This window comes from Fusarium coffeatum (genome assembly GCF_003316985.1).
Source record: "Fusarium coffeatum strain FIESC_28 chromosome Unknown BRIP53273_contig_41, whole genome shotgun sequence".
NCBI classification, from domain to species: domain Eukaryota; kingdom Fungi; phylum Ascomycota; class Sordariomycetes; order Hypocreales; family Nectriaceae; genus Fusarium; species Fusarium coffeatum.
The window spans coordinates 109,822-136,642 of NW_022157838.1; the positions used below are offsets into that span (position 1 = coordinate 109,822).

Sequence of the window (26,821 nt, forward strand, 5' to 3'; positions counted from 1 at the left end):
TGTCATCACCAGCTGGACAATCCATCATTCTGTTGCGCCCCGAGTCTTTATCACTACTCAGTTCTTATCCTCACAATTACCGTTTCAATCATCCATGAGAGATGCTCCGGCGCAATAGCTCTCGAAAAACGAACCGTCGCCCATTGAGCCGAAGCAAATCTACCAACTCCGTTGTTCGCCGACCCATCCATGCGTTTGAGTCTATGGACCCCGCCAAAGCTGCAAGGGATGCAAACATAGCTGCAGTATTGTCATATCAACGAGCCCAAGACCGGCCGAGAAGTGAGGGGATGAGTTTACCGCACGATCCAGCAAGTTTCTATCACGACAGGAGTGATGGCACCAGCAGTGTCATAAGACACAGTTTTCAGCGGACTGACAGTGCCATGAGCCGAAATGGCACTTCAGACATTTCTCGAAGACGAAGTGTCCGGTTCACTGCTCCTTCAGCTGCACCTCGCCGAAATATAGCGTCAAGAGCCAATGGGGGTCGAGACTCACCCACAAAAGCAACTTCAAAATTCTCCCTTACAGAACGGTACCTGGAAACGCTGCAGCCACCCGACGCGTGCTACAACCCTCAAGACGATGTTGACTCAATTTCTTCCCTATACAAAAAAGTTAGAAAGTCTCGCTCCATGATGACTTCTTCAAACCTCGCTACTGGAGGCGTTTCTACAAGAGATTGGTCCGCCAGCAATGATATGCGTCCACGTTCTTCACCATTACCGCCCAAGAACAATGAGAACGACCCGCCGAAAAATGTGAGGCCGCAAACGTCTGCACTCAGAGCCGTCGCATCAATGAGTTTTCTCAAAAGTCGTCGAAAAATGGCCGCTTCTCAAGCCAGCGACCGTGTCGAAGACAATGATGCCGCACTTCGACTTGCCAGAGAGAGGTTTCGCCAGATACAAGAGGAAGAAGAAAGGAAAAAACAACACTCTGCTTTACTGAGACCCAAGACAAGGGAGAGTGAAACTTCCACAGTCATGCGCAAATCTCTCCGAAACAGCAGCAACAATTCCACCGCAGTCGCTTCAACGTTTTCTACCAACAGCGCCTCTGTCCCAAAACAACATGGGATCCGAAATACGGCGCGCAAAGTTTCGCATGGCTTGAGATCAAAGCTACGAGGCCTTTTTGGCAAAGGAAAGAGCGAGGATTCTGAACAAGAGCGGTATGAACAATGTGTGGTAGACAAGGACTCTGATGGCGAGAGCTGTCTGCATGCTGGGGATACTGATGCCGACGAGGAGGCCTCTATGTTTCGGGTTACCTCGCATATTCCCTCATTGCATGATGTACCTTCGAACCAACAACTCAGGTCTCGTAAAGGTAGCGTGGAGAGCTTCGCGGACGTTGATCACTGTGTCTCTGACGACAGGTCTCGTGTCACCAGTTGGACAAACTCGATGACAAACACAGTAACGAGTGAAGGAACCCTTGGAGACAGGGAAAGACAGCGTCTTTCTGTGATCAGAGAGAATGGCACGCACGTCGCTTCACCCCTTCATTCGACGGAGCCTCTGCAGCAACAGACGCGGGACATGATAGCAGAAATGTCGATTGACAGTGAGCGCGTTTACTCTGCTCTGATCGAACGACTCGGACAAAACGAGACATCGGAGCGAATTGAAACTGGGTCTATCGCGACCACGGAAAACGACTTTGAGAAGAATAGAGAACTTTGCGAGTCTATGAACAAGCAATGGCCTCATTCCACCATTCGGTGCGTTCGACCCGACGACGACATCGCTAGTAGCCATGGACGTCAGTCCTCGACGTCGAGCTCGGTCACAGAAGTCCCGGACAAAGACATAGACCACGCAGCCGAGACCGTCGCTGCACCTACACCCAGGCACAAAATTCCCTGGGATTGGAGCGACGATAATGCTGAAACCGAGCATACCAGTGTGCTACTCAATGGACTTGAATCACACAAGACGATCAGTCAAAGAAGTTCTGCATTTTTTGCCAGCCCTGAGTGTCACTCATTTCGAGAGCCCAGCCCCTACCGCCGTGCGTTACGGGAGATGAACTCTTCTGATGAGATGGATGGAGGTCTGCCGGGATCTCAGTACCTTCACTCCTTGTCGACTCTGAACCTGCCGACCCGTCAAGACAGAAACCAGAGTTCGGAGAAAGACTACCACGCGGCAGACGTCGAGAGCGTTTATTCCCTTTCAGCTGATGATGCCACCCCATTGCCTACACCTCGCGAGGCTAACCTCTTGGAACCATCTCCGGGTCGCAGGTACACCCGCAATCAGTCCCCCGACATTCCAATCTATGTGTCAGCTCACGAACACCAACGCGACACGTCGACAGCCAGCTCGGTGGAATGGAAGACCTGGCTGAGCTCCAAAGTGTCCAAGCTCGAAGGGCCCTCGACTCCTAGACGCCAGCAAGACAACGGTGTCCTGCCACTACTCGGTCATGTCAGAGAAGGGGCTTCGATGGGGTCTACTCCTGAACTGCGTACATCGACAAATAAGCGTCCGTTGAGCCGTACGCCTCTGGGCAGTGTCAAGGGAAACACTCAAGCCTTCCCCGACAGTCCAACAAGATCGTCACGTCAGATCATCAGTGGGTATGACGAAAACTCGGCACCAAATCATAACGGGAACACGAGCGACAAAGAAACAACCCCCTCCATACCACGCCGAAGCACCTTGAGAACAGTGCCTTCAATGCCAAGTGTCGCCCCACAAGGAAATTTGATTGAGACTGGTCCCGGAAAGGAAATGCAACGAATGAAGTCTTTGAACGCGATAGGCTATCTGAATTCAACGCCGGAGGGCCTGTTCACGAAGCGACGGTCTCAGCCTCGTGTTGCTGGGTGGCAAGCGTCTCCAACTAGGTCGAGTCCTGGTGTTGGCGCCCGAGCGAATGCCATAACAACGGGCTCACCCGGTCCGGGACGACTTAGATAGGGTTACCCGTCGACCAGGTCACGAGCAATGCTGGAGAAGCCGGGAGAAGCGACAAGAGATGTAGAGCAGAGAGCTCAAGTAATGGGTAGCAAGACGATGGTGGACATGTTTCTGAGCAGCCGGCGTAATCGAGATGATGGAAACAGTGGACTGGGGAGTTCCCCAGCGGCGTTCCTATGATACATGGTAGCATGGATTGGAGTCTTGCATCAATATCGGAGTCATGTTTAGTACGAGTACATGAAGCCATGGCCGACAAGATCACAATAGACTTGTATATAAATTAGCAAAAAGGAAAGGCCATCCGGGACTATATTCCCATTAATACATAATACTATCATAACACATTGCATATGAACAGACTGTGCGTGGGTGAAATGGTTAGTTGGTGTCACTGTGATGTGCCTGTTAGGTGGGTGTTAGAAGAAATGTCCTCTAAAATTCAGGCTACAAAAATAAAGCAGCCTAAATGCTAGCCTGAGATAGCATAAGGTGATCAAATTATTTCGTCTCTTATTCTCTCGGGGGCCAATTCTTATGACGCCCTAAGGCCTGTGCCGAACCTTGCAGTCAATCACGTCAACGCAGCGAGGATGGTCAAGGAAACGCGCTGATTATTACTATTCTACTTAATTAATACCCTACTTCCGATTGAGAGGGCTTACATGTACTTCCCAATATTTAGCATATTCCTTAGGAAAACTCTTCTCCCTCTCTTCACTAACCCACTTCCCATACTCCTCATGCGTAACCGCCTCATCAAGCACACCATCCTTCTTACTAGTCCTTGTATAATCCAGGAAGTCCAGCGTCACCTTGACATACTCGCCCAAAGCCTTGCGCACGTCGGCAGTAGCACCCGTAGCAAAGTTCAGCAGCAGTGGTTGAAGAAGCGGCGCATCCGTCACGCTGGGATGCGCTGTTCCAACGCTCGTTAGGAACCATGCTGCGCCGACTTTGTCCCGTACGCCCCGGACCAGATCGGCGACGGTGTCGAAGTGCGGGCGGCCGAAGAAGACGCTGTGTTTTTTGGACCAGGAGTTGGAGTGCACGACGAGCAGAGGGACGGGGATCTCGGTGTTGAGTTGTCCGCTGGACTTGCCGGGGTCGAGAGCGATGCCGCCGATGGCGGGGTTTGTGGATGTTGTGTTTGCGGTCTTGAGAGCCTGGAGCGCGCCTGTTGCGCCGTAGGAGTGGCCGTTGATGGTGAGGTGATTGAAGTCGAGACGGTTGGACCACGCATCTAGCGTCTTACCCTCGCGACGAGAGCTCGAGGTGAAGATCTCGGAACCTTTGCCGGAATTGATGTCTTGCAGAACGCGGATTGTCTGCAGGATCTCTTCAGTGCGCACGGCGAGTTGCTCTTTCTTGAGAATGGTATCGTTCATAGGCGGATCAGAGACAAGATCCTTCTGCTTGAGCAAAAAGACAGGTCTATCCTTCTCACCCTTGATCTGAACCATGGTCCCAGGACAACTTCCATCGCGATGCTCAAGCGCAGCGATGACATGCCCGCGACTAGCCAGTTCACCAAGATAATGAGTGTAATCCGTTCTCGAACTCACAGCACCATGCGAAAAGACCATAACAGGGAACTTGGACGTATCATCCAGAAGAGGGACGTCGACCTGCGCTGGGATCTTGATACTGCCGACAAATAACCATAGCGCAAACGTAAAGATCGGTCTGATGAGGAAATTGTTCACGCCTGCTGCGCGCGCGTAGCCTTCTGCTGTAAGACCCATGGGTTTCGGAACCCAGGGATGTAACGCAACATTACTCTTTGCGCCTTTGATGGATGGATAATAAACCGTAAAAAGCACGCTTTCTACCTCGAATGCGTATTTCCCATTTTCTTTAAGCGTGGTGTCCGAAATGCGCTTCGGCTTAGGAAGTGGGATCTCGAGATCTATGGCTCCGACGTCATGAGGTCCAGAGTAAGACGGTAGTCGTGAAGAAAAGAAGGGCTGCCACGTAATAAAGCAATAAAGCACATAAAGGCCTATAGTAGAAAAAGTAACGTAGCGCCATGTAAAACGCGGTCTAAGCGAATGTACGAAGCGCTGAAAATAATGTGACGATGTTATGCGCGAGAGGTATGTTGATGGTCTGGGGTCCAGCCAGCGCGGCTTAGGCTGTGGCGCGGACATTGTGAGAGGGAGATCAGGATCGGAGTCCTGGTCTGGGATTGGGGAGAGGGGATTGAGTTCTAAGTCGATGGAATTTTGCGATCGTGGCATGTTATGAATGAGAGTAAATGGTATAAACTTTGGGGGTAAAGCATTAGTGATGGGGAGATTGATGATGTCGTTGATGGGTTGAGGCTTGATTCTGGAGTGGCCATGATGACGCAAGCGGGTCTTGGTACTGGGTGCTTATTCCCGACGGGTATTATTCATCAACACCAGATCCTCATGGTGTACTAAAATTGATGAGTGTAGGGCAGACAGTAGTGTATGCCACCTGTGATACCGGAAACAGTCCCCCCTTCTTAAGGGGACGTCAAAGAGCCGTTGCATTATTCAATGTAGAGTATCTGAATCTCGTCATGGTGTTCTCGCTTATTCTAGTATCTGACTGGACACTAAATTAGTGGTGATGCTTATTCACGGCTGAATTAAACCACCTCGCTACTGAGAACTGACTGTCTCATCTGCAGCAGAACGAGTGAACTGAACTTGCTCAGCTACTGCCGACTACTCTTCAGTATTGCTTTTCAGATATAAAAGGGCCGAATGCGGTTTGAAGCGGGGAGGGATGGGTAGACGAGTATCATCAAGACTGACAAAGTTGAAGTTGTCAATTGACATCCGGCACATTCATCTGGAATGGAACTTATTCGGCATACCAAAAGCCGGTGCCTCTCAACGCCCGTGATGTAATTGAACCCGAGTCTATGGATCGGCAGTCTACCTGAGAAGGCTGAGATCTCTCAACTTCCGTCTTGACTCACAAATCGATGGCACTAAACTCATCGGTTACTCTCCCGAGAACAAGGCTTGTTCCCCACGGGGGAGTCAAACAGACAAAGCCATTGGTAGACGAGTTCGTCGGAACCGACCGACCGAATTCCGTACTGCACCTATTGGAGTTTAACCAAGCTTGCAAGATTAGTGAACCGACCCAGCACTCTGGGAATCTATTCCTGGCGTTCCTGAGCTACCGGTACTTTGGTGAGCGAGCCTTTCCTCAACGGTGTCTTTCCCCGGATGGCATGGAAGGTTAAAGCCTCTGATCAAGAGATAAGATCTCTTCTCCGCGGGGTGATTTCCCAGATTTCTCACAGTGAGTAACATGTCGGGAAACATCGAGGTTTGCTATTGGATGGGAGTGTTTGAATTGCCTTGCTGAGTATAGTGCGGCTGGACATCAAGGTGTGCCTCGCAGCTTGAATCATTGTGACGTGAGCGGGACAGAATACCTTTTCCTTCCAAAACCTTTCGATTTTGCTTCTAGTTGAATGCTAAAAAGTCTGGCTTTGCGCCGTGGCTTGCGTTGATATCGTGATGGTGTGGTGATGTCGGAGCGACAAGTACCGCCATTGACAAATGAATTGGTGTATGTATGTAGGTACCAACCCCTATTAACCCCTTTCTAGGCAACAAAAAGCAAGAATATCACATTTAATAACCAACCTCTTGAAGTATTTCAACCAACCACGGCATCATTTGTCAACCCCCGAGCCATTGTCGTGGTGTGTGGCGTCCATCTTAGTGCTTCAATCTGCTAATCCCGGGGGTTCTAGATCACCAACCCACTAGCGCCCACAGCCCCTGCCTGCGCATTTCTGGTCATGTATAGCGTAAACTCTATCACAGCATGTAGGAAACCGTCGACGATGGTGAAAAGAACAAGATGAATATAAGAAAGAAATCGAATCCGCTCCGCCCCGCCCGAAACAGTAAGAGAGCGAGTGTTTTCAGTTTGTTTTCTCGTGTTTTTTCCTATCCAAGATGTCGCTTGCCAAGAGAAACAACGGTAAGTTTCATTCAGCCTTATGAGGATGGGATGCATGTATACTGATGCTCGGAAATAGGTTGCTACGAGTGCTGTAAAAGGCGTCTCAAGTGTGACAAGACAGAACCAGCATGTCTCAAGTGTCAGAAAAAGGGCATTTCTTGTTCTGGACAGGGTTTGCGGTGTAGGTTTAGCAGCCACATGGCTACTACTCCAGCCACTTTGACGTTGAACCTCACATCTACCTCCCCCACCAGTCCTAATCAGCCCGAGAAGTCTTTCAGATGGGTTGAAGCTGGACAACGCGTTAGAAAACAACGTGTTCGAAAAGATCAGGGCAGAAGTTCAAATTCCCCTGATTCGCATTGTACGGATTCTGGATCTTCTGATGATGCCGCTTCGCCGACGGAGGATTCGTTTGAGGGTGCTGTTGTGCCGTATGCGTATCGGATGAAGATTAATCCTGCGCTCAGTTCTGTGGCTAGTGCGCAGACGAGAAAGATGTTTAGTCACTGTATGTTCCCATATCTTCTCAAATGTCAGTCTACTTACGTGGTTTAGTTTCTGAGATAATAGCAGGACACATGGTTGTTCTCGACTCAAACAGCAATGGATACAGAGATGTCATCCTCCCCCTGGCATGTCACGACGATAACCTCGCACAAGCTGTCTCTGTTGTGTCGGCATTTCATCTGGGGCAGAAAGATCCCAAGTTACAACACATCGCCGAAACAGGGCATCAAGCGATCGTGCAGAAATTACGGCGGGATTCGCTACAGCTTAGTCCAGAACAACTCTTCAATCCGTATATCCTAGCGACGATATTGGTTCTTCTCGTTGGGGAGACGATTACGGGAGCGGATAATTATACCTATCTTCTCGAGATGTTGAATTGTCTTACTTCGTATCCGGATTGGATTACTATGTTGCCGCCTAGTCTGAAAGAATTCTTTCTTCAGCAAGTCAAGATGTAAGTCACACACTCTAAGAAGTATCGATGCCGATGACTAACATGGACCAGGTTCCAACTCTTTGGTGTACCTCTAGCCAACGAATCCAAAGGCCTTCAAATCCTAAACGGGCCCGAAGCATACCTCGACTTCCTCTCATGTCCCGACATATACCCCGACTCCGAGCACTTCCCCAACATCATGACAATACGCTCCGCCATTTTTGACGCATGCAGCATCTACCGCCGGCGCGCCGAGTCCTCCCTCTCCGACTCAGAATCCATCCACCTCCTCGAACAACTCCGTCAAAAAGTGCTCAACATCGAAGCTTCCACCAAGGGAGCACACGCGCTAGTGTGGACGTACTTTATCGCGGCTGCTGAAAGTATACTGCCAGAGCATAGAGAGTTCTTTTCGGGGAGACTGGCGGACTTGTACTCTGTTACGAATTTTGGGAGTATTCCTGTTGCTGTTAGGGCGCTGAAGACGATTTGGGGGATGCAGGGGACGAGGAGGTGGACTGAGATTGTTAGTAGCGAGACTCCGATTTTGATTATGTAGACTTTTAGCGGGTTATGGACGGTATACCTTGGGATATATGGTTTTGAGCAACAAGAAGATTATAGAATTTTATACATGTGTGATACCCAATATTCTACAGCCAGGTTGCAACATGATATGTTTTGGTTTCAAGACATTAGTTGGCATCAGTACCTGAAATCAACAAAGAACTTTCTCTGAATCATATATAAACCCATTGCATTGCACTTCTGAGTCGCGACGAGGTTGAAGTACTTTGATCGGCACGCCTCGATTGATGGACAGGCGAAAGAAACTCAAATAAGGCTACAGTACCCGCCAGCTACAGTGCGCAGTGAACTCTATCTACTTTAGGTAGCCATATCTAAAATACAACTACAGTACACCGCCTTCAATCGTCACTATCACCTGATCAGACCCCATCTCGTATTCTGTCATAAAATAGTCATAGAACAACACATGCTGTACAGCATACAGCCCGCCTGTCATACGTGGTCACCCGTTCACCAATGGGAGCCTTCGGACATGCCATCGCTGTAGTGAGCAAAACCGTCCAATAGGAACCCTAGGACCACACCGAGTTCATCCATCACATCGACGATCACCAGCGCCAAGAAGATGCGGACTCCAGATCTGGTGACACATGCACTTTCGATCGTGTAGTGTGGTGTACCATGAACGATTGGATGGTTCGTAAGATGTGCGTTGAAGTGAGGAGAGTGAGAAGAGCAAATGAATTCATTACAAGTCTATGTTGCTGTCTGTACTTGTATCATCTAATAATGCATGTAAGTTGCATTCCATCCCAGTCTGAGGTATCATATATTGTATCCCAAATTCCAAGTCCAAGTCCAAATCATCGATCCAGCGATCTCAGTCCCACCCGACATCAGATTAAATTAACGGGGGCGGGTTCGTTCCCTACTGTCGGGACCGCCACTGTGACATCCACTGCTCAGCACCAGGCTGAAACCTGTGTCTCCTCCAACATGACATTCCGAGTACCATCTTCCTTTCTTGACAAGAATATCGTGAAATTGAAAACATGTCGTGTTGTTGTTAATTGTGATATGTTTGTTAAGCTGAACATTTGAGAGTCTGTTTCTCTTCAGCCTTTGAATCCATATTTGATGAATTCTGTTGCCATTTGGGGCATTTCTTGTGGCGGTCGAGGAGTGATTGTATTGTTTGTATCTCACTAGTCAAATAGCGGATTTGGCATTGGAGTTCTTCGTTTGCTGCTTCATAGTCTTGACCACTGGTGGATGTTGTATGATCTGAGTCGTCCATGATAGCTGCCATATTGAATAGAGTGTATAACAAATGAAAATTGGATTGTTGGTCAGTGAATGATATATATAGATTGAGTGGTGAGAAAAGAGAAAAGAAGAAGAGGGCATCTAGGACGACACCTGGCAGGCTATTAATATTACTAAACACAGATATCAAATACTCATTAATATCTCTCACATCCCAATCCTAAAAATAAAAGACCGCAGTCTAGAATCGGTTGCCTCCGGCTGTTTTGACTTGTCGTCTCACCGAAAGAGTGGCATAAGAATTGTGTCATAAAGAGGTAATCCTGCCCCATATACGGCCCCCTGATCATTTTAGTCAGCCCCGCCATTGGTGTAAGACTGTTCTTTCCCTTCTAAAATTCCTGGTTTTCTTTAGTGAATTCCAGGGTCTGACCGATGTCCATCGGCCGAGAGTCATGGTCAGCGGTACTTGAATCATACCATTTTATTCTGGTTGGTTTGTTACACCTCGATCTTGAAACGCAAGTCATGCATGACTCCATCGAAGTCTTCTAGCCTTGTACTGTACTGTACTGTGTTGTGCTGTTCACATCCATCCAACCCTCTTAAAGACAAATGTCGCACCACTAGCCAATGCAGTAGCGCCGGTAAATACAATCAGCGAACCATATCCCGTTCCGTAACCGCCGGCTGCTTGGCCCTGCCATGGCGTACCCTTAATTAACGCACCGCTCAGTGGTCCTGATACGATATTCCCTACTCCCCGACCTGCGCAGAGAACGCCTAGTACCATTGCTGGATCAAATGATGTTCCGCTGGTGCTGCTTCTGTCGGGGGCCTCGGAAACCATGTGCATGATGCCTGTCCACGCCGTTGTATATGATCCTGCAAATACTCCATATGTTATGCAGAATAAGTATAGTACTGGAAGGTTTGTAGAGAAGCCCCAGAGAAGAAATGTGCTGAGAGCTGTTCCGATGGCTGATATCATGAAACAGTTCGTCACGTGTAGACGATCTGTGAGAGCACCCATAACGACGCAGCCAAAGACCGAAGAGACATTAATTAACAAAACCGTCAGCGCCGAGGGAAACGTTCCAGCGCCCAGGGCAGTTCTTGCATAAGAGGGAAGATAAATCCCTGGTAGGAAAAAACCGAGTGCTTGAATAACATTCGCAAGTTGATGAAGCATAAAGTTCTTCCGCAGCGCAAAGCCTAGCTTGAGCGGATTGATATGTCTGGTCGCAGAGTGCGGAAGACGAGGTTTGATAAAGTACGCCAGCGGTAAGGTCAAGATAAACAACGAAAGAGACCATATTCTCAACGTTGTGCGGAAGCCATATTCATGGAGGAATTTCTCAAAGATGAGCGGTAAAGCGAAGCCTGCGAGACCGGTTCCAGACCACATGACTCCATACGCAAGACCTTTTCTCCTTGCGAACCACTGGTCCAGATATAGAAGACAAGGGCAGTAGGAGATGGAACCACCGATAGCGTATAATATTCCTTGGGTAAGGATGAGATGTGTGGTGTTTTGTGAGAAGGAACTGAGTGCGAGGGCGATGCACATTATGAAGAGGCCTATTATGGGAGAATGGCGGCTTTGGGAGGGATAGAGACGTTGAAGAGTCATCATAACGGGAAGACCGAGATATAATATTCCCTGGAAATGGTGAGCATCGATTGATATGTTAAGTACGGGTCAGAAGAATTAGCCGCCGAGAGCATAAGGGACGAAATAATTTAGCCATCTTATGCAAGCTTGGGCTAGTAATTAGACCAGTTTATTTCTCTGTCCTAAGTCTTAGAGCATAATTGTTCTGACACCCAACTGGGGACGTACCATTGCACATGTACCGATTGCCGCGATGGACGATGACCCTTCAAACGGACCACTGGTACTATAATAATCCTGAAAAACACCAAAGGCAAATGGAAAGCCTGAACAGTCAGTTTATGTGCGAACAAACATATAGATAAACTAACCCCAGATTAGAGCCTCAACCATGAATGCAGCTGCCAAGAATAACCAGGCATCTTTACCAGTATCCACCGGTGGTAAAGAGGGAAACTCGGTGGTGCCTGTGAGATCGAGGTCTGAAGATGGACCTTCTTCGTGGGCGATATCGCGGCGTAATTCAATTGATGTTTGACTCATTGTATTTATATACTTGAGCTGATGTAGTCTACAGTATAATATGTTTGGGGATTATCTCGTTTTTATTCTGACATGTCTTGTCAGTTGCGCCCTTGGTTTGACATCGGAGAGCTTTGCCGAGTGGCGTATTTGTATTGTCGATGTAGGAATGACTTCATCACAAAATGAACATTTTTCTTTATGGAGGGGCCTTTTAGTGTTCGGTGTTTCAACAATAAGGTTGTCGTCTTCTAGACGTGTCAAATCTCAATAGGCTCATTAAACGTTGTCCACAGCAACTGAACTTTAACCATCGCCAACACAACCGCACGGAAGTCTGTAGTGTTCATGGATCTTTATACCCCTACTGTTGCGTTATTTCATAACGCTGAACCTGGGTGGAGGAAGTCTAAGAAAAAAAGCCAGAGGAATGCCTGTATGTATGTACTGGGCAACGGAAGAATCATCATCTATGGCTTAGATGTCAAAGTAAACTGATCTAACCATTAGTCTGAACTGGCATGAATTATCTAAGCTATTTAATCTCTTATGCTTTACCCAGATAATCCTTTTAAGCATGTCGTGAACTTTATCGGGGAGAAGGTTCATGTGATGTATGTGGTCCGCGAGGTATATAAATCCTGGCCACCTCAAATTAAATCGTCACTTCCACCATCTCATATCGATCTTTCGTTTCTACTCACCAATATGGGCTTGCCGCAAAACTCCTCGGGCCTTGACCACCCGGTCCCCAATTTGAACCAGCTCAGCTTGCGTATCGATCATGCTAACAAGATCTGTTCCAGAATACAGTTCATGTATTCTGAGTTCAGAATGCGGGCTGAATACCTGGTCCTCCTTCTAGTTGCAGACCTGGTACAATTTGATGAGGATGAAGGTTCACTATCGATAAAATGCAATGTGATTCCGACCCTGAAAAGTAAATTGGAGGGTGCTTCCCCATTTTGCAAGCATTGTAAGAGAACCCAACTGTTGTTTGTGCAATATTAGCTAACCATGGATACAGATATGCATCATCTTGACACCAAAAACCTAGACAGTGCAACTTGGGCACACGCCGTGTTTAAACCGCCGGTACCACAACCAAAAATGTCTGATGAAGATGACCGAAACGCAGACTGGCCGACGATCGCGCGATCGATATACTGGGATAGCCGGTTTGGAACCGACCCAGATCTCCCGACTATCGCTGAGGCCAAGCCGGAGGAGATCAGCAAGGTCTGCTCGCGGGATAAGGGCAGGTGTATGGTAACACAGTCTCCAGAAGTCAAGTACTTCTGGTTCTTCCCATTTACATGGAACAACAGCCCGCCAAACAACAATGCAACGGGCAACCTTGAGGGCGCAAGCGTGGACTTGGCCGACGTCGACATGTTAGATGGCGGCCTCCTCATTGCGGCCGAGATTGGCAAGACTCACAAGTCATGGAACATCATGTGTATCGACAGAGTTCTGTACGACTTCGTCGTACGCGGTTGGGGTGGGTTCAGGTTCGAAGAGGCCGGCCGACCTAACGATAAAGGCGTTGTCAAAGTGAAACTGAGGTTTTACTGGATGCCCCAGATGACCGGACGCTTCAACCGAGAAAGTACCAACGACAAGGAGATGATGGATATCGCGAACGAGTTTAACGCTTTTGTTCGCGCAGGCTGTCCCGCACCACCTACCTACCCCAAGGGTGCGGACTTTAAAGTACCTAAGTCCGGACAACTTTTTGCCGTGGAGAGGGATGCGAGTGATGTGGAAAGGTTTACGTCTGTGGTTAAGATACACTGGGCATGTGTGGTTTATACAGCTCTTTGCGGTGGCGCCGGTCGCCCTCAGTTTATGACTGGTATGGATCAGAGCTACGGGCATCTAGAACCTAGGGATGAGCAATTTGCACAACAGAAGGCCGAGCTAGAGGAGAAGAATTTGGTTGCCCAGATGGCGTGGAAGAAATACTACCAGCCATCCGACGATTCGGGACATGGCGGCAGTGATCCCAGATCTTCAGGCGACACCCTCTAGTACACTCGCTTTTCCTCTGGTTATTTGAGTCAAGACTGTGTTTACTCTCAACATATCTAGAATCTCAAACCTATAATTCGAAAGTCCCTCGTCGCTATGAATAAAGTGGATGGCCCGCTACAAGTAGTAATGCAAGACTTAGGTAAGTAATAAAAGGATTGCCTAAGTCTTAGTGAACTAAGAGATGAAGCATTATAAATGCTAGTCTAAGATATCATAAAATCCACATCCTTAGGCTAGCTTAGACGAGTGTTTAGGATATTTTATTTCTGTAGCCTAAGCCTTAGAGGATAATTCTTCCAACACCCACTTGACCGCCCTCCAGCCGATGAGAAGATGGTTGGAGTCCCTCAACTGAGATCGTGTGACCGGTCCCCTGGAGCCTTTGAGGTCTCTGCAGCTTGGTGCAGCGCGAATTCATTGTCCCTAGGCTGCAAGGACCCATCGCTCTGATTCATACCAGTCAGGTACTGAGGTCGCCCGGTACCACCGCAAAGAGCTAAATATACTACGCAAGCCCAGTGCACCTTGACTGCAGACTTGAGCTTTTCTGCGTCTTCCCTTATCATCGGTAGGTAGACTTTATCGCCGGATCGGGGTACTGGATCCTGCTTCGGATAAAAAGAAGGTTCTTTGCAGCCTTGGGAAACAAAGTCGTTGAAGCTTCTTGCGATATCCTCCAGGTCAGTGGCGTCAGTCACCTCGTTGAATCGTGCTTTGGACAACTGGGGCATCCAGTAAAATACCAAAACCACTTGGACTCTTCCACCGAGTTGACCGCCATCACCATCGCCCTCGATTGGGATGGTCTCGTGGTACTTGAACCCACACCAGCCGCGTCTGAGACTACTGTATAAATCTGGGCTAACACAAACCAGGTTCCATGCTTTGTGAGATTTGCCAAGCTCATACGCGCTGAGAATGTCATCCAAAAGGTCAACATCAGTCATAGCTAGGCATACTTCTTCAAGGTTCCTGTGGCGTTGTTATTTTCCACACTGTTGTTCCATCCGATCGGGATAAAAGGGAAAACTTTGGCTCCTGTTTGATGCGTGACCACGCAGGAGCTTTGATCACGCTCCAGACACTTGCGGACCTCGTCCGGATCAAGTGAGACTGTTTCGAGTTTCGGATCAGTGCGAAAGCGCTGGGCGTAGTAAATTGTCTGGGAAAATGTCTCCCATTCTGCATCTTGGTAGTCTTCAACAGTCAAGTTAGGGCGGTAAATAGGTGCTCGATATAGGGCATGCTCCCATACATCCGCCGGTTGGTAGGGTAGAAGGTGATGCATCCAGTCTGTAAGCAGGGTTAGCTGATACTGTCAGGTGGGTGTCAGAATTGGAGTTTAGATGATGTTACGTACAATGCTTGGCCAAAGGGGACGCCTCCTCCAATTGTCTTTTCAGGCTTGGCGGAGGCTTATTGGTTGATAGTGAACCGTGTTTTTCGAAATGCTCTGGGTCCGCAATCAGAAGGAGGGCATGCTGTTCCATGCGCATCGTAAAGTCGGGCCACAGGAACTGTATCTCGCCCTGGATACGCCGACCGTAGCTGATGCGGGGGCCAAGTTCATTGAGACCAGGGATCGGATGGGGTATTTCCTGATCGACCGGCTTGCGCTCTGACTGACTGGGAGATGCCATTTTTTACCGTGAGTAGGATATGGGATGGTTTGTAAAGATGAAAAAGTAGAACAAGGTCTGTCGTTGGTTGCCCAGTGCTCTTGGCAGGAGATGGAATTTATATAACTATAAATTACAATTTTGTAGCGGGGAAAAGTGCACCTTTGAGAGTATAATGACAAGGTTCATATGTGGTAAAGTTACTCTGAAAAGCACCTCAACTCTGTGTTGTCAACAAGGGTGAAGGGGGCAGCACGTCTGCTGGTTGATTTGGAACCAGCTCAACTTTCCTTCCATCAAGTCTTATGTATCGTAGCTTATATCAGAGTCTAGACTATTTAAGTATACTCACTTTTCTATTACTTATTTAAGTTAAGATTGTGTTTATTTCTCAACATATCTCACGTCTCAAAACTAACATTCGACCGTGTCCCGTTTCACATCGACATTATTACTGCTCGGTAGGATAAGTGGGACATTATCTACCTCTGGAACAGCAGTGATAACCGAGTCATCTGTGGGCAAAGGAGTAATAATTCCCCTGTGGAAAGTGTAAATAGCTTCACAAACCTTATCTGATCTCAGTAACACCCACATTGGCTGTAATGCTAAAGCCTGAAATAGCCTGAGAGGTGAAATAATTGAGGCAACTTCTGCAGTTTAGACAAGCATTGGGAGATCTTCAGATGTAAGAACAATATTGACCTAAATAACTACCTAAGGATAACACCTTCATACTCAAAAGGGTAGCTCGTGGCATAGATAAACCAACATACACAAAACCCATGACCCAATGAGCGGACTAAGGTAAAGGGGCCAGGAAAAGTGAGAACCAACATACATCAAACTCGTGACCCAAGGAGAGAACCAAAACCAAGGTACCAAGACAAGAGACATCCGCGATACAAAAAGATCAACACACAGAACTGCGCCCAATGCAAGAGTGTCTGTTCCGTGGCCCGTGGGTAACTGACTCGGGACTAGGCACCTCGCGCGAAATCGGCCTCGCTTTCGGTTGTCCTACCTGTCGACTCGGTACCATACTCTGACCGACCCGGCCGTTTCCAGGTCATATCTTCCACCCTGTGGTTTCTTTCGACCTGGTCTCTCACCGCCATGAACTCCTTATCCCAGGCCTTCACAGATCCATCGCGCTGATCCATGCCAGTCAGGAATTGAGAGCGCCCAGCACCGCCACAGAGAGCTGTATATAGGACACAATTCCAGTGTACCTTGATGGCAGCTATAGTCTTTGGCACATCTGCTTCTTCTCTCTTCAGCTTGACAACATCGCCAGAGTCAGGTGATACTTCAGAGTCGCTGGGATAGACAGGTGGCGGGGGACATTTGGCTTCAAAAAATAGATTGAACTCTTCTAAGAGAGCGTACACCTCGGCGGTGCCATTGGCCATTTTGTTGAATCGTGGTTCCAGCTGAGGCATCCAGTAAAATCGACAAACCACATCGACTTTCTTGTCGTTGCGTGGCTCGGTCTTCTCATACTTCAACGCGCACCAGCCGTCTGAGAGGACTCGAAACAGATCGGCGTGAACGCAAATCATATTCCATGCTTTATGAGTCATGCCAAGCGCATTGGGGCTGACGACATTATCCAAAAGGTCGACGTCGGTTAAGATCCGACCTGATGGTGATAGATTGCCCGTGGCGTTACTGTTGTCCACGGTGTTGTTCCATCCGGGCGGAATAAAGGAGAAAATGTAGGGGTCAGTGGTCTCCTCTTCCCAATTCGATATTTGACAGACATTTCCGTCGCGATGACGACACTCGTTGTCCTCGTAATCGTTGTGCGTAGAGAGGCTTTTGAGCCCTGGCGAGGTCTGGTACCGTTGTTCGTAGTACATCGATTGCTTAAGTTCCTCGAAGGTCGCTTCCTGGACGTATTCATCAGTCAACTCAGGGCGCTCGATGGGCGCTCGATAAAAGGCGTGTCCCCAAGTAGCCTGGAAGTCCGCCTTGTTGAGAGGGCTAGAGTGAAGCATGTCTGTACCCATGGTTAGCTGATAATATCCACATGCTAGTTAGTTTAGATGGTCTTACAATGCTTGGCAAATGGGGAGACCCCCTCCAATAGTCGTTTCAGGATTGATTCGGGCAGTCCGAGTGATAGTGCACCACCTTTCGGAAAATGCCTCGAGGTTGCAATCAGACACAGGGCATGATGTTCGACGTGGAAGCGAAACTCAGGATAGAGCTTCTCGACTTCATTCTGAAGCCCCTTCGCATAATTCAATCGGTGCGGGAGACTGGCAGCAAAATCTTCACCGAGAGGATAAGGAAGACGGATGGGATCATGCCGAGGAATCTGGAACAGCTTGGAAGACGACATCTTGCTATGAGAAAGAAATAAGGATAAGGGTTGGGGAATGAGAGATGAGAGATGAAAGATGAAAGCTTGAGCGAAAAGTGGACAGCGTGTTAGTCGCGCTGCCTGTGGTCAGTCAGACTTTGGCTTTACAGCAATTTGGTGGTGGAAAGAAGTCAATTTCGTTTGGGTGCCAGGAGTTGGGCAACAGAAGAGTTATATTCTTAAGGCTAAAAGTGCTGGTCCAAGGTTACATAGAATGACTAATTTGTTTCGTCTCTTGTACTTGCAGCGACCAATTCTTCTGACATCCTGACGAGTGCGCCTTTGAGGGTCTGTTGTCTCACAAAGCCAGATTTGGTCATACAAACGGTGACATGTGGTGAGGTACCGCAAGGCATATGTTGTCAACCAACAAGAGTGAACAAAAGGCTGATTATTGAAGGAGTGAAAACAGCAACAGAGTTTGCTGACGTGGTTTAGCTCAAACACTGTTCCGGCGTTGCCTAAGCTTTTGGTTACACAGACATGTCGGTAAGAACTCGGTCCGGTGTGTTGGCCTGATAACCAAGGAAAGAAGAGGGGAACGACATTACTTCTGCCCATTGTGTTACCATAGGTGCCTAGAAAGCAGTACTAACGCATAATCGGTTTTGTCATCATCAACTTGCCATGCTCCGTGCTTGAAGAGATGTTGCCACAAACGCTGGCATTGACTTGCATGTGGACTGAAAGTGATTGTAACAAAAGGTAATTTTGACCCCACGCGGCAGAATAAACGAAGATGCAACGTTCAGTGCGATCGGACATGGTGACTGCATTCAGTGACATGAGCTTTGAGATCAGCCAGCCTACTGCTGAATGAGTTGGCCTGTCACCTGTAGACGCAACCCAGCCTCCTGCGCGGCACAATGCATAGTGCATAAAAGAGAGGTCTAGATTGCCAGTGTTCAAACTTATGATTGACCTGGCTCCCTCGCTTAGGTCCTCTATTGATGCTGCAGGCGCCTATCGCGGCAAGTAGCAGAACCGACAAGTGCCCATCGGAGAATGATGTTTCAGATCAATCAGCAACCGAACATATTAACCAGACTAGACATGCAGGTAGTTAGCGGCTGAAAGAGATGACCAGAGTGGCTGGCTTGGATCAACCTCTCTCGTCACAACAATACTGTGATTCAAGCACGCTAAGCGCTACTGGCTATCAAGCATCATGCATATTCTCATGATTGGCCTTGTAGCTGACGACACGCAGACACCAGCAGACAATCCTGATGGGTCAACTCTCCATTTGATTGGGTAAGGAAGGGATGTAGTCGGATGATCCAGAAGCCTTTCAGCCACTGGAGGATATTCGCATGCAGAGATTCAGGTCTTACACAACCAAAGGTGTCGATCGGGAGATGCGAGAAGAGAGATGTGACGACGACCGGGACGAGGAATGCAACCTCAATGTAAAAGCCGAACGAGGCAACAATTAATCGTATCACCTAGGCCCCCGTTGGAGGTAACAGTGCCTCACGGCTACATCGCATATGCGTTCGCAAGAGATCTAATATGGATTACCATGCATGTGACTTCATGTCATCCACCAACATTACCTGGATGGATATAGAAATGCTCCCCGTCCACGCGAATCGGGAGTCCTTTGGAACAAAAACCATGGCTGCCGTATGCAAGAGCCCTAATGCATTCATCTTCGCCGGCGAAATGCCAATACAACGTTACATTTCCACATAGTGCATCGGGATATAGTTAGCACTATAGACAGCGCCCAGATCGTGGCTGAGTATGAATTTGCTGGTCTGTGTTACAAATACACAGCGGGCTTAGGATACAGAACATAAAGATTTACGCCGTGGAACTTACGAGCGGGGGTAAGATTGTCTAAACGGTGGATGGCGTTTCGTCCCTTAGGCAGAAAGTCCGAGACATCCTTAAACGACGTTGGATTCCATTCTGTTGTGTAAGTATCGGAGTCACAATCCTTCAAGTGTGCAACTTGAGCAAATCCAAAACTGGCATTATCCCAAGCGCATGACTCCATTCGGATTGTATGACATAGTACAGCGTCAATGATGGAAGTCTAAACTTCTGAAAGCAGACCACATTTGGGCAATCGGAAAGGTGAATCTATAGCATCTGGAGCTCGGTTTTCGTTGCCTGCCTTGGCTCTGTTCACCGATGGATAGCTACAGTCGCCTTCGGCACTATTCAGTTACGCTTCATTTACTTGGTACGTGAGGGTCTTGACATCTCGACCGGTGACGCGCCAAAATAGGTCATCTCCGACTCTGGCTGGTGGAATCCCTGGCGGGGACAACGGATTTGTCCAGGAAGACATACAGAACTGGTGGAAAAGAAGAGACAAGATGGCAGGTAACAGAAGGATTGTTCTCCAAGGCTTAGGCTTCCGGAATAAAGTAACCTATGGGCTAGTCTAAGCTCGCATAAGATGAGCGAATAATTTCATCCCTTATGTTTTCGTCAATCAATTCCTGTGATACAGTGGCCGCGGAGTTTGCTGGCCAACGTTTGTTCGGACTAACTGCTACAAGTTGAAATCGTTCAATCTACAATCACCCTGTCAAACGCCAGGGCAAACACAACGATAGAGAACATGCTTATGGCAGTGAAAGGGTGACGGACTGAACAACATAAATACAGAGCTGAGCCAAATCATTGTGAATCAATCGACAGCAAATCCATTTCAGCACCAACCGTTATTGAATTGTGAATCATTCTTGTCTACCAAATTCTCTCACTGAATCACTGTCCTCTATCAGTGATTCAGCTCCCTGCTCTTTTCCTCTGAATCGCTGCCCTCCATCAGTGATTCAACCTTCTACTACTCCTCATCGGAATCACTGATCCTACTTCGTCACTGATTCACCCCTTTACCACCATGGCGACCCCCATGCCCCAATCTCTCAACACTCATCCGCCCGTGGTACCTCTGCAACGTATACAAGGGGATCCGGATGAAGTCGCCTTCCGCGATAAGACGGTCCAAAGCTGCGTCAAGCAGTACGGAAACGCTGCTCCACCCCTTACGCACGATGATGTGATGTGCATTTGGAGCAACCCATGGTGTTTCTCCAATCTCATGGCAGCGCCAACCATGAGAATGGTTATTCGCATGCATAAGACCTACTCTTCATTATTTGTGACGAGCCCAACGGATGAAGCCTCCGGTGTCGCCGATGACAAGAGAAAGCTTGCAGAAGAGGAACTGAAGAACCCGAACCCGAAACGATCGAAGAAAGACAACAAGCAGCCAGGAGAGCCACCAGCCAAAGAGAAACAGCCAGAACCGAAGAAAGGTGATGGGGGACGAGTCACAGCCGCAAAGAACCAAGCCAGTCGACGAGATAACCACATGTGCTCCTGGCAGTGGACCCCGGACCCAGATATATCCCATTTTTTCCCTTACGCCGCGACTCAAGACGACGAATCTGCTACCAAAACGGCAGATTGCTTTTCAATCACGAAGGCGAGGTTTGGCGTTGCCACCTACGACAAGTACCGTCATATCATTGCCAAACCAGGAAAATTGGAGGTGCCGTCCAATATGCAGGCTCTGGGCAAGTCGATGCACTTTTGGGAAGATAGAGGGTATCTGTCCTTCAAGGCCTCAAAGCCCGATGGGTCCGTAAACGGTATTTGGTTTGTGGTAATCGAGCTGTGCTGGTTACCATATCTCCACCACGAGCCGGATGTCAGTGCTACGGCGGATCTTACCAACTCGTCAAGCAACACGGTGGTCCACGCCTGTCGCCAACTGAACGACGCCCATCGCCTTGGCTACCCACCCCGAGATCCCCCCATTGGACAGGGCGTGATGAAGGCCTTCTTCCGAGACAGAACGGAGATCGCGAGTGGTCGCTCCGTCAAATTTCAATTTAAGACCAAGGAGGAGGCTGACTTTTTCACTGCTATGGTCAACTACCACTGGTTTGGCATGTCGATCCTGACATTCCGGGGTGTGACTAAGGGGCGTAAGCCTGGTAGTGGAAGCGGCAGCGGCGGCGGCGGTGGAGGTGGCTCCAACACCCGCGCCCGCGCGTCTACGGTACCTACTTTACCTACTTCTTCCTCGGCGCCAACCCTTACTGTCGGGCGAGGTCGTGGTCCGGGCACCAATTCTCCACGTGGCCCTGGTGGTGGGCATACTCCTACTGGAAGTATTGCTCGTGGTCCAGGCAACGATTCTCCTCGTTGAAGTGATACTCCTGAGTAGTGGGGCGGGTTCTCTGGTGTTCTTTGGTTCTCTCTTCCTTCCTTCCTTTCTTTCTCTGTTCTCGTCTCTGTCGCTCTCTCTCTGTCTTACTTGTCCCCTGCTCCCCCCCACCCTCTTGTTTCTCGCTTGACACCAGGGAGCAGGTGGGGTTTAGAAGGATCATCCTCTAAGGCTTAGGCTACGGAAATAAAGTAGCTTAAACACTAGCCTAAGGTGACCAAATTATTCGGTCTCTTATGCTCTGGGGTTCAGTGGCCTTTCTTCTGAAACCCTGACGATGGTAGTCGATCGGCTTTAGGGTCTTTTTCTGAGGGTGCCCGGCTTCCCCATTTGTATTTAGTTTTATCTCGCAATACAACGTATTGATATGAATCTTTCATCGCGAATCCACACTTTGAAGTATCATGACTCCAATGATTGCTTTTTTGCACTGACCCAACATAAGCCTCGGGCTGCTGTGCAAAAGGTGAAGTTAACTTCCAAGGTGACCTGATGAAAGTGAGAAGCTATCTTCTGAAGTGCTCCTATGTTGGTAGTGGCAGAGGTGCTAACAAGCAAAATAAGAGTGTTGAAATAAAGTACCCTAAATGGTACTCTAAGCCTCCATAAACTGATCAAATTATCCCGTCTCTTAGGCTTTTACGTCTGTAACACTTCAATTAATCCAGGTTGAGAAAGTGCCAAAGATACGGTAGATAACAATCCGCTCATCTTACCCGGCAATGGTGAAGTCGAAGTAGGCCAGTCCTTCTTTATCTCGTCCCCACTAAACAAGACGCTTATCTTCACGATCATCCACTTACATGATCGGGCGAATGTCACCCGAACCGAGATTTTACGAGAAATTTTCAGCGGGTACCTTGTCTTATTCCCGGTCGTTTATAAGTAGAAGAAGCGGTATCGGTCACGTCGTAATTTGTAAAGATAACATGATCCGAATTTTCCAATTTTCACTGTCCTTTTATGCAAGAAATCACAATACCTTGACACTTTTCCCCAATTGAATGACTTGATACCCGTGACAATGGCCGTGAAGAATGAAGAACATGATGGCCCAGTTCTGGAGCCAATCGCGTGAGTGCTCAATACCTCTTACAGAAGCCATACTGACAAGGTGCAGGACGCTTCGTCGTCAAGGGACGCGCTCGGAAATGCAAGATCTCGAAATCATAGCTTCAGCAGGTGCTTCTTTCCTCCCCAATAGCATCCCCCCACCGCCCGACGGCGGTCTTCACGCGTGGACCCAAGTCGCCATGGGCTGGATCGTCATCTTCGCAACATGGGGCTACGTCAACTCGTTTGGCAGTTTTCAAGCACACTACACCTCCATACTACCTCAAACGCCCTTTCAGATCTCATGGATTGGTTCAATCCAGGTGTGGTTTACCTTCTTCGGAAGTGCTTTCTCTGGACGTTTACTTGATGCAGGCTTCTGGATTCCGACCTTTCTGGTAGGATCTGTGTTGCAGCTGTTGGGTATTTTTATGATGAGTTTGTCGACTTCTTACTGGCATCTTATGATCACGCAGGGTGTCGTGACCGGTATTGGCGGTGGTATCATCTTTGCGCCCAGTCTGGCTCTTGTTGCTACTTATTTTGAGAAGCGAAGAGGTATCGCTATTGGTCTTGTTACCACCGGAAACTCCCTCGGAGGTACAGTCTATCCGCTCGTTGTGCGAACTCTCCTCCCAGAGATCGGCTTCTCCTGGACATCGCGGGTATTGGGATTTATCAACCTCGCTGGCTTTGCGCTCGTGGCTGTGTTTATGAGACCGAGACTCCCACCACGACAGACAGGGCCAATTATTGATTGGAGTGCGTTCAAGGACGTGTTGTACGTCTCGTACGTCAGTGGGCTGTTTTTCTTCGTGTGGTCTGTTTACTACACTTTCTACTATGTGAGTATTCCTTTCCCAGACTCTAACTGAAAGGATGTGCTAATCGGATAGCTTGCTTCGTTTGGACAAGAAGAAGTCGGCATGTCCTTTGCAGACTCATCAATTCTTACGACCATCATCAACGCCGTTGGCCTTCCAACTCGAGTCCTGATTCCTTTCCTTGCAGATCGGATTGGTCCGCTGAACACCATTGCTCCAGCAGGCTTATGTGTAGCTATCGTGGCGTATACTTGGCTTGCTGTACACAACGAGACCGGAGTTTATCTTTTCTCTATCTTCTACGGTGTAGCATCGGGAGCATTTCAGAGTCTGATGCCAACTGGCGTTGCGAGTATCACGAAGAGACTCGACACTATTGGCACCCGAATGGGGATGTGTTTTAGTCTTATCTCCTTTGCTGGTCTATCAGGACCACCTATTGGAGGGCTACTTCAGTCGAAGAGTCTTGCAGGCGCACATGTCTGGGCGGCACTATCGAGTACCCTGGCTGCGGTTTTGCTAGTTGTGGCAAGAGTCTTAAAAGTAGGATGGAAGGTAAAGACCAGATGTTAATTCCCCTAGGACAATACAGAGAGATATTGAAGCTTGTTGGTTATATAACATACGGAATAATTAGCCGCTCTATGCCAGCTTATACCAGGCTCCGGATGGCACAATCAATCAAGATGCAATGTTCGTTCAGTGCAATCGCCTCTACTTGGTAGTAACAAGGCCGATTATGCGGTGGTGCCATTTTCCACAGGTAGTAACACAATACGCAAAATTAATGTCGTTTCCTTCTTCTTTCCTTGATCATCAGGCCAACACACCGGAACATGTTCGTTCAACTCGAGGCCTAGGCAACGCTGAATAGTGTTTGAGCCAAACTATGTCGCAGCAAACCTTGTTCCTGTTTGCACTCTGGCAACCCAGATTTGAGGTGATTTACCAAAGTAACTTTATTACGGTCGGACCTTTGCATCATCCTCTCAAAGGCGCAGTTTCTCCCGCCACTAAATTGTCACATAAATCCCAAGTCCAGCCAAAAGCACTGAGCAACCCCAACACCACACCGTCTTCTACTTTTCAGATCCTCCTCAAACCCAGCATCCTATATCTCTTTTGTTTCGACTGACGGCAACATGGCGTCTTCCGACCAGTCCCTGTCGCTCCGCCCCAAAGGCTCAGATATTCCCCATCCACTCCCTAGTCTGACTGAGCATGAGCTCGGCCTCAGATTGATTTCTACTACCGAGCTGTCGACTGAGATACAGACCTATGATCGTGCATTCATCATGCGCGCCGAACAGGCGGCTCTCATTCTGATTGTAGAAAAGAGAGAGTTCGAGCACGACGACGGTCTACTATCGACAGAGAATTGGACACCTCCAGACCTGAAAAAGCGATTGGAGAATGCCTCCCCGTTTTGCAAGCATTGTAAGAACATCTGAATTCCAACTGCTGCCGGGCACTGAGCAAAGAGCTACTCTCTCGCTCTTCAGCAAAGGTATCCTATATTTCTCCACAACGGGCACTACAGCTAACCATGATATAGATATGCTTCACCTCAACCCCGATAATCTCAAACGTGACGCCTGGCGACACGCGCTGTATCGAGCGCCGCTTGCAGCGCCAGCCTTTACCCATGAACTCATTTGCAAAGCCGACTGGTACACACTCAAGCAATCGATGTGGTACGAACTACGATTTCAGACCAAGTCACATCTCCAAGATCTCTCTGACCCTGTGGAGGAGATCGCCAAATGTCGGAAACGCGATAAGGACGTCTGTGCGGTAACAGGAAACCGTGACCCTGTAGTCTTCTTGTTCGTCCCGCGCATTTGGAATGACACCAAGGATCACAATGATGCCACGGGCAACCTAGCGGATTCAAGCCTGGATGTGGCCGATGTTGATATTCTGGGTAATATCCTTAGCGGAAAGGAGCTTGGTAAAACCCATAAAGCCTGGAATATGCTGCTCGTTGACCCGGATCTGTATGCATGCCTCGTCCAGGGTCTCTGTGCGTTCAAGTTTGAGGCGATTGAGGAGATTCAGAAACCCACCCTACACGACAATGATCGAGATGATGATCGCAATGGCGAGAATGTCCATATCGTATTGCGGTTCTATTGGATGCCCAAGTTGACACCACGATTCAACCAAGTAGCCACCGTGGAAGACATGAAGACCATCGCAACAGAATTCAATGATTTTGTTGCCCTGGGCTGTCCCCCACCGAATGGCTGTCCTAAGACTCTTACGACACTGAAATCGGGTGATCTTGTCCGATTGTTGAGAACAAGTAAAGAAGAAGCGCAAAAGCTCAAGTCCGCAGTTAAGATTCACTGGAACTGTATACTGTATACAGCTCTTTGCGGTGGTGTCGGGCTTGCTCATTTTATGACTGGCATGGACCAGAGCGACGGGTCCTTGCAGCTCAGGGACGAAGAATACCGACAGGAGGCGGCGCGGGACCTACGCCTCGGAAAGACCTTAACTAGGACTATTGGGAATTGGTTAGAAGGAGCTGCAAGCGTCTTTTCAAAGACGGCTCGGTCAACTGTCGCTGGTGCCAGCTCATTGAACAGCAAGGCTGTGTCGGATAATGGTAAAGGATCCAGCTCAGACGAGGCTGGGTCGGCCGGAGGTGAACAGTCATCTGAGAAGTGAGCTTTCCTTGGGCCATAGGCATTGTGAATCTTGGTTCTCTCTTGTCCTGATATCCTTGTATCTTCGCTGTCAATACTTCAAGCTCTCTTTCGAGTGGGAAGGTATCATCCTTAGTTACGTATTTAGCAATACTGTGTTTGCTTCTCAAGGTTTCTGAAGTCTATGCTTTCTCGAACTCTATATTCTGAGCCTTAGATGCGTTTAATCAAAGTTACCAAACTTCCACTCTCCCTTCTACTCTCTCTTAAGTTCCCCATCAAGAGTCGAAGCCTCAACCAT

The 26,821-nt window shown here is 48.5% G+C and overlaps 11 protein-coding genes across 11 annotated transcripts; 6 read left to right on the forward strand and 5 right to left on the reverse strand.

Moving 5' to 3' along the window:
• Nucleotides 1–101: 101 nt before the first annotated feature.
• On the forward strand, nucleotides 102–2,933 carry FIESC28_01808 (uncharacterized protein; the record flags this gene model as incomplete). The annotated part of the gene is made up of 1 exon (XM_031155958.1): nucleotides 102–2,933. The coding sequence occupies one exon, from the start codon at nucleotides 102–104 to the stop codon at nucleotides 2,931–2,933; it is 2,832 nt and encodes a 943-aa protein (XP_031019962.1).
• A 641-nt stretch (nucleotides 2,934–3,574) lies between these two features.
• Nucleotides 3,575–5,173, reverse strand: FIESC28_01809 (uncharacterized protein; the record flags this gene model as incomplete). The annotated part of the gene is made up of 1 exon (XM_031155959.1): nucleotides 3,575–5,173. The coding sequence occupies one exon, from the start codon at nucleotides 5,171–5,173 to the stop codon at nucleotides 3,575–3,577; it is 1,599 nt and encodes a 532-aa protein (XP_031019963.1).
• A 1,918-nt stretch (nucleotides 5,174–7,091) lies between these two features.
• Nucleotides 7,092–8,401, forward strand: FIESC28_01810 (uncharacterized protein; the record flags this gene model as incomplete). Its single annotated transcript, XM_031155960.1, has 3 exons — nucleotides 7,092–7,404; nucleotides 7,452–7,860; nucleotides 7,912–8,401. 3 exons carry the CDS (start codon nucleotides 7,092–7,094, stop codon nucleotides 8,399–8,401), a joined length of 1,212 nt encoding a protein of 403 aa, XP_031019964.1.
• A 1,824-nt stretch (nucleotides 8,402–10,225) lies between these two features.
• Nucleotides 10,226–11,209, reverse strand: FIESC28_01811 (uncharacterized protein; the record flags this gene model as incomplete). The annotated part of the gene is made up of 1 exon (XM_031155961.1): nucleotides 10,226–11,209. One exon carries the CDS (start codon nucleotides 11,207–11,209, stop codon nucleotides 10,226–10,228), a length of 984 nt encoding a protein of 327 aa, XP_031019965.1.
• Nucleotides 11,210–11,391: 182 nt separating this feature from the next.
• On the reverse strand, nucleotides 11,392–11,797 carry FIESC28_01812 (uncharacterized protein; the record flags this gene model as incomplete). Its single annotated transcript, XM_031155962.1, has 3 exons — nucleotides 11,392–11,406; nucleotides 11,483–11,580; nucleotides 11,626–11,797. 3 exons carry the CDS (start codon nucleotides 11,795–11,797, stop codon nucleotides 11,392–11,394), a joined length of 285 nt encoding a protein of 94 aa, XP_031019966.1.
• A 1,089-nt stretch (nucleotides 11,798–12,886) lies between these two features.
• On the forward strand, nucleotides 12,887–13,807 carry FIESC28_01813 (uncharacterized protein; the record flags this gene model as incomplete). Its single annotated transcript, XM_031155963.1, has 1 exon — nucleotides 12,887–13,807. The coding sequence occupies one exon, from the start codon at nucleotides 12,887–12,889 to the stop codon at nucleotides 13,805–13,807; it is 921 nt and encodes a 306-aa protein (XP_031019967.1).
• A 350-nt stretch (nucleotides 13,808–14,157) lies between these two features.
• On the reverse strand, nucleotides 14,158–15,450 carry FIESC28_01814 (uncharacterized protein; the record flags this gene model as incomplete). Its single annotated transcript, XM_031155964.1, has 3 exons — nucleotides 14,158–14,722; nucleotides 14,770–15,103; nucleotides 15,171–15,450. The coding sequence occupies 3 exons, from the start codon at nucleotides 15,448–15,450 to the stop codon at nucleotides 14,158–14,160; spliced, it is 1,179 nt and encodes a 392-aa protein (XP_031019968.1).
• Nucleotides 15,451–16,409: 959 nt separating this feature from the next.
• FIESC28_01815 (uncharacterized protein) lies at nucleotides 16,410–17,776 on the reverse strand (the record flags this gene model as incomplete). The annotated part of the gene is made up of 2 exons (XM_031155965.1): nucleotides 16,410–17,431; nucleotides 17,488–17,776. 2 exons carry the CDS (start codon nucleotides 17,774–17,776, stop codon nucleotides 16,410–16,412), a joined length of 1,311 nt encoding a protein of 436 aa, XP_031019969.1.
• Nucleotides 17,777–20,657: 2,881 nt separating this feature from the next.
• On the forward strand, nucleotides 20,658–21,974 carry FIESC28_01816 (uncharacterized protein; the record flags this gene model as incomplete). Its single annotated transcript, XM_031155966.1, has 1 exon — nucleotides 20,658–21,974. The coding sequence occupies one exon, from the start codon at nucleotides 20,658–20,660 to the stop codon at nucleotides 21,972–21,974; it is 1,317 nt and encodes a 438-aa protein (XP_031019970.1).
• A 1,042-nt stretch (nucleotides 21,975–23,016) lies between these two features.
• FIESC28_01817 (uncharacterized protein) lies at nucleotides 23,017–24,442 on the forward strand (the record flags this gene model as incomplete). Its single annotated transcript, XM_031155967.1, has 3 exons — nucleotides 23,017–23,066; nucleotides 23,113–23,890; nucleotides 23,942–24,442. The coding sequence occupies 3 exons, from the start codon at nucleotides 23,017–23,019 to the stop codon at nucleotides 24,440–24,442; spliced, it is 1,329 nt and encodes a 442-aa protein (XP_031019971.1).
• Nucleotides 24,443–25,011: 569 nt separating this feature from the next.
• On the forward strand, nucleotides 25,012–26,542 carry FIESC28_01818 (uncharacterized protein; the record flags this gene model as incomplete). Its single annotated transcript, XM_031155968.1, has 2 exons — nucleotides 25,012–25,306; nucleotides 25,425–26,542. The coding sequence occupies 2 exons, from the start codon at nucleotides 25,012–25,014 to the stop codon at nucleotides 26,540–26,542; spliced, it is 1,413 nt and encodes a 470-aa protein (XP_031019972.1).
• Nucleotides 26,543–26,821: the final 279 nt, after the last annotated feature.